This window comes from Hypanus sabinus, chromosome 12 (genome assembly GCF_030144855.1).
Source record: "Hypanus sabinus isolate sHypSab1 chromosome 12, sHypSab1.hap1, whole genome shotgun sequence".
Lineage (NCBI taxonomy): Eukaryota > Metazoa > Chordata > Chondrichthyes > Myliobatiformes > Dasyatidae > Hypanus > Hypanus sabinus.
Window position 1 is genome coordinate 46,706,814 of NC_082717.1, and position 12,377 is coordinate 46,719,190.

General features: G+C 38.9%; 1 protein-coding gene across 3 annotated transcripts in view; it reads left to right on the forward strand.

Moving 5' to 3' along the window:
- Positions 1-12,377, forward strand: part of angel2 (angel homolog 2 (Drosophila)) — a 68,532-nt gene continuing 56,155 nt past the window's right edge. The window contains exons 1-3 of one of the 3 annotated variants that reach the window (XM_059985858.1): positions 430-717; positions 1,126-1,227; positions 7,281-7,741. In XM_059985858.1, the coding sequence (XP_059841841.1) occupies positions 1,163-1,227; positions 7,281-7,741 (526 nt within the window). In that variant the 5' untranslated portion in view covers positions 430-717; positions 1,126-1,162. Of the gene's footprint in view, positions 286-429; positions 718-1,125; positions 1,228-7,280; positions 7,742-12,377 lie in introns of those variants that run through there. The other 2 variants (XM_059985859.1, XM_059985860.1) reach the window with 2 other exon arrangements.

Below are 12,377 nucleotides of genomic sequence, written 5' to 3' on the forward strand. Positions count from 1 at the left end.
CAGGGATGAATCCTTAAAATGAGTCAAGGTGGTGCTGCAATGTGACGAGGCGAATTAACGAAAACGAGTCTGTAAAATGATTGTAAACGGTTTTTTTTTATTCCTTTGTGGCGTCAGTCCTACCTAGGTATTAATCAGTTTAATTCCGCCATCTAAAAAAAGGACATATTTCCAGTAGACCACGTTTTTTCGGGAAGCTTTCTTAATAGACCCGTCTGTTGACTACCGAACGGAACACAATAGAGTTCGATAACTGGGACAACACCACAGTATGTACGACTGCATGTAAGTTAATAATAATAATTTATCACTTGTGCTTGAGAGGAGAGAATTGAGATTTGGACGAGGGCCTCAATTTACTGCAATTCTTTGAAACTCCCTAATTTTTGAATGCATTTTTGTAAATCGGACGCCGACATACGTACGGCAACAGCAGTTGAATTTAGTGCGCATGCACTCGGTGTAGTTTTCTATCCGAGTCGTCAGGCTGCGGTGAAGTGGTGCCCCGGCAAGAGGACTACAACTCCCAGAATGCCCAGGGCCGTCGTTATTTTCCGGCCTAACGGAAGCCAGTTCGGGGGAGGCCTGGAATTGTTAGGAATGAGCTGCTAAATTTCAGGCCTTCATTTTTCCGACTTGGCAGAGTTAATGAGTAGAAATCCATCACCGATGACATGTTCTCTGAACTACATACAATAACTTTTGGCTCGCGATTCCGTAAGTGGCAGTTATTGACTTTAATGCGCATTTCTTCAATCATATTCCATCCCAAGTACCTCACAAGTACCTCCGTTCCGCGTGTACTGTAAACAGAAACGCATTTCCTTAAAAGTTCAATTAGAGAAAGAAGACTATCAAAAATACTTTGTATCTAATGGTACAGAATGGGGAATTGCGTTCTTGATACGAGAACATCTCGCTGATTTTGCTTAAAGTTGATTTATCTTCTTGCTATGACACGGAAATAAATGCACGTTGAAATATATTTTACCCACTAAAAGGACAATATAATATTTCAGTGAGCCATTCAACAATAAGTGGATGAAATTGGATTAAATTATTGATGTGTAAAACACAGATCTTTGTTTTAATGCTTTTACATTATTTGTGAGTTTCACTTGGTAGGTACTGGATCAACAATTTCGAAAGCAATACTTGAAGAATGAGTGGCCACAGATTTATACCTTTTGGGCATTCTGCTGGGCTGTATACACAGAATTTCAGAGGGTAGGAAATCACTTGGCATTCATATCTGCATTAGAAAAGTAATCAACAAGTAGAAAGATTTTAAATTAATTTAGCATACTTAGTTAATTCATGATAAAGTTGTCCACCTTTTCCTTCCTCCTGTCACCAACACCAACATCCCTGCCGTACAGATTCAGTCTGCGCGACATAGATTTGTAATGTATGAAATTAATATTGTAAAACATAAAACATTAAAACTGTAAAACATTTACCTTTTAAAAAAATTGAAAAATGTTTTTGACAACTTGAGTTAAACAATTGAGAGGCTCGTGTAATTTCTAGCTTTGCAAACACAGTTTAGAATGGTGTAAATACTTGATGATTAGGGCCGTTTTAAACATAGAACAGTACAGCACAGTAGGTGCCTTTGAGCCTGTGATGTGCCGTCCCCCTGTAGACAAACCTCCACGATCAATCCTTTCCCTCCTACACAGCCCATAATGTTCTGTTTTTCTTACATGTTGAACCATCTAAGAGTCTTTTAAGTGTCCCTTTGTATCAGCCTCTGTCACAAATTCTGGCAGTGTGTTCCAGACACCCACCACTGTATAACAGCAAAACTGTAACCTCCCCCTAAACTTTCCTCCACTCACCTTGAACAAATCTCTGCTGTTGGCAATTGCTGCACTGGGAAAAAGGGCCTGGCTGTGCATCTCATAATCTTATGCACCTCTATCAAGTCACTTCTCATCATCTGTCACTCTAAAGAGAAAAGCCCTAACTCGCTCAACCTTTCCTCTTAAGACATTGTCTGAACCAGACAGCAACCTGGTAAATTTCCTCTGCACGATCTCTAAAGCTTCTATATCCTTCCTATAACGAGGTGATCAGAACTGAACTCAATAGTCTAAGTGATGTGTAAAAAGAATGTTCTAGAGCTGCAATATTAGCTCCTGACTCTTGAATATAATCCCCTCACTAATGAAGGCCAGCTCACAATATGCTGCCTTAACCACCCTATCAACTTGCATGGCAGTTTTGCTGGATCTACTGTATGGACTCTTCCTCTAAACTGCGAAGAATCCTGTTGTTAACTTTGCACTCTGTCTTCAAGTTTGATCTTCCAACTCTTCCAATTTAACACTTTTCCAGATTGAAAGCTACCTGCCACTTCTCTGCCCATCCTGTCTATATCCCTTTGTAATTTAAGGCAACCTTCTGCACTATCCACAATACCTCCAATCTTCGTATCACCTGCAAATTTACCCATTCCACCACCTCCTCATCCAAGTCATTTATAAAAATCTCAAAGCATGGGTTCCAGAACAGACTCCTGTGGAGCACCAGTATCTTTCATCTCTATGTGATCTACCTCACGTACAATATTAAATGTACTCTTATTGTAGATGTGTTTCTACAGAAGAACAGAATCTGAGATCTTTATCAAAGTGATCTGAAGTGTGGCCCAGTTTCTGAAGGCTCAGCAATGCCATGCTAACTGTTACCAAAGCATTAACCTGGATAAAAGTACAATTGCATGTGCAGAGATTTTTTTTTAAATAATTTAAAAAATAACTTTTCTTACATATAGGGCCTTTTCAGATTGTTCCAAACTAATTATGGTTATTTGGAAACTTGATTGTTATTGTGGGAAAATAAATCTGAGCACCCAGTTGCACAAGCCAAGATTCTACAAACAAGGGGCTGATAAAGGCACACGTCACATTGTGATAATTTTGGTAGTATTTGTAAAAGCATTTTAATCTTGTATCCTTAAAGTTCCCAGCATTGATCAAGCAAACTGGAAGGTTTTATTGTGGTAGTACGATGTACTATCATTCTGGTTATAATAGTTATGTTCAATACCTGGTATCCTTTTCATATTATCTATGGGCATTTTATTATAATACAGTTGTATGTGGTTTCCAGATACTCTTGACTATTTTCCTTAAGACCGTGGAAGGATTGATCTGGTAAATTAATATAGGTTATCATGAGTTTCGAAAAAATAGTAAATGCCAAGCCAAAGATATTGATTGATTAACTAAAGCTAATGTTTTAATCCTTTAAAAGGTGTTAATATGGGCGAAGTTTATTTTTGCTTAGCTTTTTAGTTTGTTAAGTCTTGTCAATTTTCTGCAAACTTGTTGTGTTCCAACATGTTGACAGCTAGGCCATCAAGTTTCTGCATTTTATTTTTCAATATCTTAGTGCCACACAATGCCCTGAAAAAGTATTCAGCCCCCACAACAATTTTCACATTTTACTGACTCATTTTATAAATTTAAAATATATTGAAGTTGGTCTTTTTTGAGCTAATTTACAAAACACTGCATCATTTCAAGCCAAAAGAAATATTCCAAAACCTGTCAAAAGTTAAATAAATATTAAAAAACACAATTATGAGTCTGAAAATGTATTCATCCCCCTTGTAATTATTATGCTAACTTTCCTCAGGTGCAATATCAAAGTTTTCAAAGGTACATTTCACATCAGAATAATGTATACAATATATATCCTAAAATGTTTTTTTCTTCGCAACCATCCACAAAAACAGAGGAATGAATGAATGACAGTTAAATGTTAGAACCCCAGAAGTACCACCCCAGCTCCCCTCCCTCCTGCACGTAAGCAGCAGCGAGCAACAATCCCCCCTCCCCAGCGCAAAATAGAAAATATCAGCACCCTCCACTGAGCACTCAAGTGAACAAAGCAACAGCAAAGACACAGACTTGCAGTACCCCAAAGACTACTTGTTCACTAGGTATTTTACATACCACAGGCTCTCTCTCCCCCAATAAGTGAGAAAGAAGTGTCTCTGTTTCACAGTGAGAGGGGTGACATAACAAATAACTCGCTGGTTTATGATGTTAAAAGTTAGTTGCGTCGCTTTTTCTGAGCTCTGTGGCCAAAGATCTTGGGTCTCTGGGCACACAGCCAGAGATTTTCTGTCCCCAACGACACACCGATCTCCTGCAGAGGCACCGACCTCTGATTTCCCCCCCCCCCCCCCCAGAGCCACAAAACTTCAGTCCTCCAAAGGTGAGCGAAGCTCATAGGCCGAGCCCTTGGTGGGTCGAAGAAACCCTGAGAGTGGGTCACATTCCTGTGAAGAACCGTAGTCAGCATGTAACTTCAGGTCAGGGTTTTCAAAAGAATCCTGAAAGGGAAAAATAGAGATAATTAAAGATGGAAATGGAGCTGTTCCTGAAGGTGCAGGCAAAGGAGTCACCGGTAGGCGCCATTAATCCTCCTAAGCTCCGCCTAAAAAACAATATTTAGTATTACCTTACTAACTCGCCCAGTTTGTTGATGTAGACAATTGGAGGGCCACCTGTTTTCAATGAATTCATAAGTACCCAATCACACTGTATGGTAAATTTTCGACAAATCAAACCAAAACGAAGAAAACATCTGGGGATGGGTACAAGATCATCTCAGAGGCACTGAATATACCTCAGAGCTCAGTGCAGTTAATTATGTAAAAGTAAAATGAAACCACAGTTACACTGCATAGATCAGGTGCCCCCTGAAATTTATTCGCTGGAGAAGAGTGGCACTTGTAAGAGAGACTACTGTGGTACCAACAGTCACTCTGAATAAGCTGCCTAAGTCAGTGGCTGCAACTGGAAATGAAGTTTATGGTCCTTAAGTCTCTAGACTTTGCACAAAAAGGATATTTAGCGAGGAGTGGTAAGGAAGAAGCCCAGCTAAAAAAACATATTTTTACATTGTTTTTACATTTTTACAATGTTTTTACATTGCAAAGCGTCTTAGAAGATACTGTAAAGATACGGAACGAGGCCTTGTATTCGGATGAGACTGAAGTAGAACTTTTTGGCCTCAACATTATGCAGTATGTGTGCTGTAAATCAAATACTGCAGATCAGTGAGGTAATACCATCCCTACTTAAAATATGGTGGGGTAGTATCATTTTATGGGGATGTTTTTCAGCAGCAGGGTCTGGTCAGGATTGACGGGAAGATGAACACTGCTGAATATAGAGAGATGCTGGATAAAAACCTGTCAGCCTCTGCCAGAAAGCTTAAACTCGGAAGGAAGTTCATCTTTCAGCAGGGCAATGACCCCAAACACACTGCCAGAGCAACCGTGGAGCGGCTTCAAATGAAGAAAATAGATGTCCTTAAGTGGCCCAGTCAGAGTCCTGACCTTGACCTAATTGAACATCTCTGGCAAGACTAATAAACTTTTCTTGGGCTTCCAGCCGGGTACAGTTATCAATCATAACTGACTTTTTAATGATAAACTCTGCCATCTTCATCAGGGATGATGCCTGGGCATGTCTAGCCTGGTGGTATTTGTACCCCTGTGGTCCATCCCTCCTGATTGGTTAGTCCTTATTCAATCAAGTTTCTGCTCTCCCACCTTGTTTACAATCAAATTCCAGTTTTTACTTAGAGCAAGACCTTTATCTTTGTTAAAATTCTTTTCATCTAGTTTTATTTCAATGGCTTCTTTAACTTTCAGTCCCAAAAGCCATTGGTTCAGCACAGTAGTTTTGTGCTGTCGAAGTCAATCCTATGGCCGTTATGAATGCAGTGTTGTGCTACAGCCGATTTCTTCAGGTAACACCTCCTGTGCTCCTTGATACAGGTTTCCCCTGTCTGGCTGATATACGCTACTCTGCATTCACAAGGAATCCTGTAAACGCCAGCCAACCTGAGTCCTGGGTCATCATTGACCTGCATAAGCTGTGATTTGAGTTTCCTTACGAGTTTGTGGGTGGTATTAATCTGGTATTTCTTCAATATTCTAGCGATCCTTCTAGAAACTGGAAATATAGGGAAGATGGGCGGTAGCAACGGGTTCCTCCTTGTTGGGGTTCCTGTTATTTTCCATCTCTGGCAAGACCTCAAGATTGTTGTCCACTGCTACTCCCCAAGTAATCTAGCACAGCTTGAATAATTTTACAAGGGCAAATCTTGCTCCATCATGTTCTGCAAAGTTAATAGAGACCTATCCAAAAAGAATACTGGCTATAATAGCTGAGAGAGGTGGTTCAACTAAGTACTGAGCAGAGGGAGATGAATACTTTTGAGTTGTTGACATTTCAGTTTTCAAATTTTTAGTTATTCGTGGTTTATATTTTTCCCTGTGTTTTGGGTCCTACTGCAAAAACGTGAGCATGTGATTCACAAATAAAAATTCTCATTTAAATTGATCAATATCCCTGGTTGTAATGCTCATTTATTTCAACAAAGGGCTGAATCCTTTTTCAAGTCTCTGTACCATGGAGAAATTTAAAATAAATTTGTAGATACTTTAGGGAGAATTGTTGAAATTACTCTCAACTTCCTAAAGAAACTGCATAAATGTAGCACTCTAATTTTTGTGTCTTGACTTTTTCTGTTTGACTCCAATAGTAATACAGTATATTACCCCTGTATTTTATCCTCTTATCTTTGTAAACTATATGAATGCAAGCAACAATTTTTTTTCATGGATATCCTGAAGAAATAGAAAGCTTTGAAAAACTTAGAATATAGCAAATTAATTCAAAAATTTATTCTGCTCTGTGGTACAAACTACCGTACACTTTATTTTATAAATAACATGATTAGCTATAGGCAGTCTTTGCTTTAAAAGGAGCGAGAGTGGTACGTTTCTAGAAAGTGGTCCACATCTAAATTTTCTGTAACATGAAGCAAGAAATGCAAGCTTAAAATAATAAATTCTGTGCTTTATTTCTTTTCTTCCACACACGTTTGGCAACCCTTGCTTCCAGCAATTTGTTTTATGAAGATTCATCCTTATAGACTTCACAGATCACTGCCGAGAAATTTGAAATACAGGATAAAATTTTCTACCACTGAATTTGTGTAGAAATGAAGTAAATAAATGAACACAGTTTCTTTTTCCAACTCGTGTTTCTTTCACACATGTGTAAATGATGTGGCTTTACTCAGGTTACAGACCATTTTTGGGAATGCAGTCCTCCCCACCACTAACCTCCTTCGGGGTTGCCTACAGTTCCATTTAAAATATACATTTTTTAAGCATCTTTTTCATTACACTTAGAAATAAACTCTGCAGTCCATTATGATAAATGTTTTGTTTTTTTTTTCTCTAGCCACCGTATGATTATTCGTCACCTGCAGAATTTGGGCAAGAACAATATTGTTCGCTTATCGGCTCCTCGGTTGTTTCATAACATTCCAAACTTCTCCTGTCCTCGGGTGATAAATCCCCAAGGTTTTACGAGTTCTCTCCCCTTCTATCAGAGACCACCGTTGTTCTTTTATGGTAGTTCATGTACAAGGGGTGGTTCTACACAACAAACTTTTAATTCTTACACAAGTCGATCATCGGGTTGTTCCATGGAACCAAATGTAGATGCACGTCAACGTAAACAAAGAAAGCGTGATTCAGCAAGTAAGAAGCATGGTCCAGCAAGTAAGAAGCATTTGAAATTAAATGACACAAATCAAGCAGCACAGGACAAAACTAACAGTGAGCCTTTGCAGGACAGTGAATTGGATAATTTGTGTGGCTCCAGCAGGGTCGAAGGTCAAGAAGACAGAAACCTAAAAGGTAAAAATCGTTAATACTTTATGCTATTTAACCAGTTTTGGTGTAAAGCACCTCATGATGTTGTAATGTCCCTGTATTTATTCAAACTTATGAGGATTGCTTATTTTTAACATCCGTGATTAGAAATGAAATTATAATGCCATTTTTATCAAAATTAGAAAGATATAATATTTGACAGATGCTTCATGGACTCAAGAGGACATTGAGATTTGGACAAAAAATATAAAGGGAAATATACTTCCTTAATGAAAGAAAAATAATAATACAGAATTCATTGCTTATAGTACTGATGGAAGCAGAGTGGGGAAAAAGTCTTTTAGAATGGAATTCGGGAGAGGCATTTGAGGGAATGAATAGGGTGCCACAACTGATAGAATAATTTCATGAAAATTGAGCAGAGGTCTGGTGGGCTAAATTTGCTTGTATTCAATAACATTTCTATTACAAACTTTTCTTACTGACTCCATGGCATATGGAAAGAAACTGGAGTATCCTAAGGAACCCTACACAAGCACAGGAAGAACAGTATCAAACCTGAGTCAGAGCAATACTACAGCCACTGTTACCTCCTTTTCGCCACCTAAACTTAAAATATTGTATTTCTGAGCTAAGATCCTTTCTTGCTATAGTTCTAATGGGATTCTTAATTTTCAGAGCCACCCCCTTTCACTTCCACTCTGCCGTTGTTAACAAAATGTCAGTTACCCTGAATATTCAGTACCATCACTATGCATTATCCCATACATCTGCACTTTCACCATAAAATTCAAGCATGTACAGCTCTCTCATCCACCCAAAATGTTGAAAGTTCATCATTTTAGAAAAAAGGGCAAATAAAATCTACAAACCCCATTTCCAGAAAAGTTGGGATATTTTCCAAAATGCAATAAAAACAAAAAATCTGTGATATATTAATTCACGTGAACCTTTACTTAACTGACAAAAGTACAAAGAAAAGATTTTCAATAGTTTTACTGACCAACTTAATTGTATTTTGTAAATATACACAAATTTAGAATTTGATGGATACAACACACTCAACAAAAGTTGGGACAGAGTTAAAATAAGATTGAAAAGTGCATAGAATATTGAAGTAACACCGGTTTGGAAGACTCCACATTAAGCAGGCTAATTGGTAGCAGGTGAGGTATCATGACTGGGTATAAAAGTAGCGTCCATCAAAGGCTCAGTCTTTGCAAGCAAGGATGGGTCGTGGCTCACCCTTTTGTGCCAAAATTCGTGAGAGAATTGTTAGTTCAAAAGGAACATTTCTCAAAGCAAGATTGCAGAGAATTTAGGTCTTTCAACATCTACAGTACATAATATTGTGAAAAGATTCAGAGAATTCAGAGACAGTGCATAAAGGACAAGGTCAGAAACCACTGTGGAATGTGTGTGATCTTCGAGCCCTCAGGCGGCACTGCCCAAGAAACCATCATACTACTGTGACAATTATAGCCACCTGGGCTCGGGAGTACTTCGGAAAACCATTGTCACTTAACACAGTCTGTTGCTGCATCCAGAAATGCAACTTGAAACTGTATTACGCAAGGAGGAAACCATACATCAACTCTATGCAGAAACGCCGGCAAGTTCTCTGGGCCCGAGCTCATCTCAGATGGACCGAAAGACTGTGGAACTGTGCGTCAAATGAGTCCACATTTCAGCTAGTTTTCGGAAAAAACGGACGTCGAGTTCTCCGTGCCAAAGATGAAAACGACCATTCTGATTGTTATCAGCGAAAGGTGCAAAAGCCAGCATCTGTGATGGTATGGGGGTGCATCAGTGCCCACGGCATGGGTGAGTTGCATGTATGTGAAGGTACCATAGACTCTGAGGCGTATATTAGGATTTTAGAGAGAGATATGTTGCCATCAAGGTGACGTCTCTTCCCAGGACATCATGCTTATTTCAGCAGGACAATGCCAGACCACATTCTGCACGGGCTACAACAGCGTGGCTTTGTAGACACAGAGTGCGTGTGCTTGACTGACCTGCTGCCAGTCCAGATCTATCTCCTATTGAAGATGTTTGGCGCATCATGAAGAGGAGAATCAGACAACGGAGACCACAGACTGTTGAGCAGCTGAAGTCTTAGATCAAGCAAGAATGGACAAAATTTCCAACTGCAAATCTACTACAATTAGTATCCTCGGTTCCAAAACGATTAAAAAGTGTTATTAAAAGGAAAGGTGATGTAACATAATGGTAAACATGCCTCTGTCCCAACTTTTGTTGAGTGTGTTGCAGCCATCAAATTCTAAATTTGTGTATATTTACAAAATACAATTAAGTTGGTCAGTAAAACTATTGAAAATCTTTTCTTTGTACTTTTTGTCAGTTAAATAAAGGTTGACGTGAATTAACATATCACAGATTTTTGTTTTTATTGCATTTTGGAAAATATCCCAACTTTTCCGGAAATGGGGTTTGTAGCTAATTGCCATCTAATCAACCAGCTCTCAATTGTCAACAAAATTTCCGAAAATGTCATCAGCAATACTATCAAACATCATTTGCCAACTGAGGGTTTCATCAGGGCCACTCAACTCCTGATTTTATCACAGCCTTGGTACAAAAAAGGGTCAAAGAGCAATATATAGAGTTGAAGTGGAAGTGAGTGTTCTAGGCATCAAGAGAGCTTTTTCTGAGTTTGGTGTCAAAGAGCTCCATTAAAACTGGAGTTAGTTACCAGGGCAAAATGCTGCAATAGTTAGGAGTCCAAGGAAGTTAATAGTGTTGTTGAAGGCCAAGCTCTCAGCCAAATGACATCATTATAGAACAGTTTCCAGAATACACATATTTCATTGGTCTTCTTTCTTCAATCATAAGGCAAGAAGTGGGGATGTTTGTAGAATGTACAATTTCAAATCAACAAATAAATCTGCATACAGCAAGACCAGGACAATATTTAGGCATGGATTGATAAAGGGCAAGTAACATTCATGCCACAAATGTGCCTGCCAGCGACCATCTTCAGTAAGAGAGTTTATCCACTCATCCTTGATATTCAATGGCCTTAACATTACCAAGTCTCTTACCATCAACATTCTGTAAGGATAGTGTTGAGTAGAATATATATATATTGGTCAAAAGTTGGGTATCCTTTGGCAAGTGACTTGTTTATTGACACCATCTAAAGATGCAGGTCAGGAGTGATGGAGTACCTACCGTTCACTTGTCTGGATGAGTGCAGCTCTATCAACTTGGAAAACACAGCGCACTCAATCAATGTCCCATCCACTTCTTTAACTATTCATTCCCAACACCACAAAATACATTCCATTTACTTTTTGGCCTACTCTAATGATATCCCACAAACCTGAGGAATTGAGGGCTATGGGGAACCGGCACAGAAGAGATGCATATAATAACTATGTTGTATTAAATGGTAGGTTCGGGGTGGGGGGAGCAGGTAGCACCTATGTTCTTAGAACCTATACCCCCAGAAAGAACAAAAACAGCATGCACAATGGGACATCACTACCTGCATGTTCCTGTCCAAGCTGTGCACCATTGTAACTTGGAACTAAATTAAAACTTAGTTATTAATTATTAATTAATTATTAATCTTGGCACAATTAAGACTTTGGTGGTACCAGACCAGCAGATTTTCCAAACAATTCGGACTATTGGATTTTATCCGTCTTAGTATTCAAAGTACATTTATTATCAAAGTATGTATACATTGATACCCGGAAGAACCCATATATGAAAAAAGACAGTTGAGCACCCGATGTGCAGAGGAAATAAAACACATTATGCAAACAATAACCGCAAGCAAATAGCATTCTGAACTGCAGTCCCGTAGTTCAGCGCAGAGCCACGTCATGTAGCAGCAACCTGAATGGGCCATCCCTCGCCTTGGGCCCCAACACCCTGACATTTGCAATCTGGCCCAGTGCCTAAATAGAATTCCAACAATATAATGTTACACACCAAAAATGATAAATATATCAGTGGACCTAGTAAGTTTAAAGAGAGTGTGGGAAAACAGAGCCCTGGTTAATTTCAGTCGAGCATTAAAAATAGAACCAGGTGAGTTTAAAACGAGGGTATCAGATGAGTGGGAAGTGAGCATCCAAACCAGGGCTCAGGTGACTTGCAAGGACATGTGCTTACATGTTAGGTCCCAACTGAGTTCAAAAGGGATACAACAGACATCAGATGCTGAGCCATTGTTTTGTTTTCTAAATAGACAGTTAACATTTTCTGAATTTTACTGTATGTTGATGTTGATTCTCCATTCAACCCAAGTTCAAGAGCTCCTCATAAGACGACATGGTGACAGCGCCTCAGACGTATGGCCATGCGGTTCAAATAAGGCTTAGCGCACCATACCAAAGACGATTAGTGATGGGCAATAAACCCTAGCCTTGCCAATAATAACCAGATCGCAAAAGTAATAAATAGAAAATGATTCCAGTCTTACTTATAACCAATAAATTTGTACCAAGCTAAATTACATTCCAAAATATATTTCCACCTGAACTCCTGAGACTGTGCAAAGTGATTTTTTGGGAATTCAGTAAAGTTGTTAAAGATGCATTTCACCATTTAACTGCTGACTAAACCTGAATGCAAGTGGGATACAGCCACAATAAATCAAAAATAATTGCAGAAAACATGCTGTGTT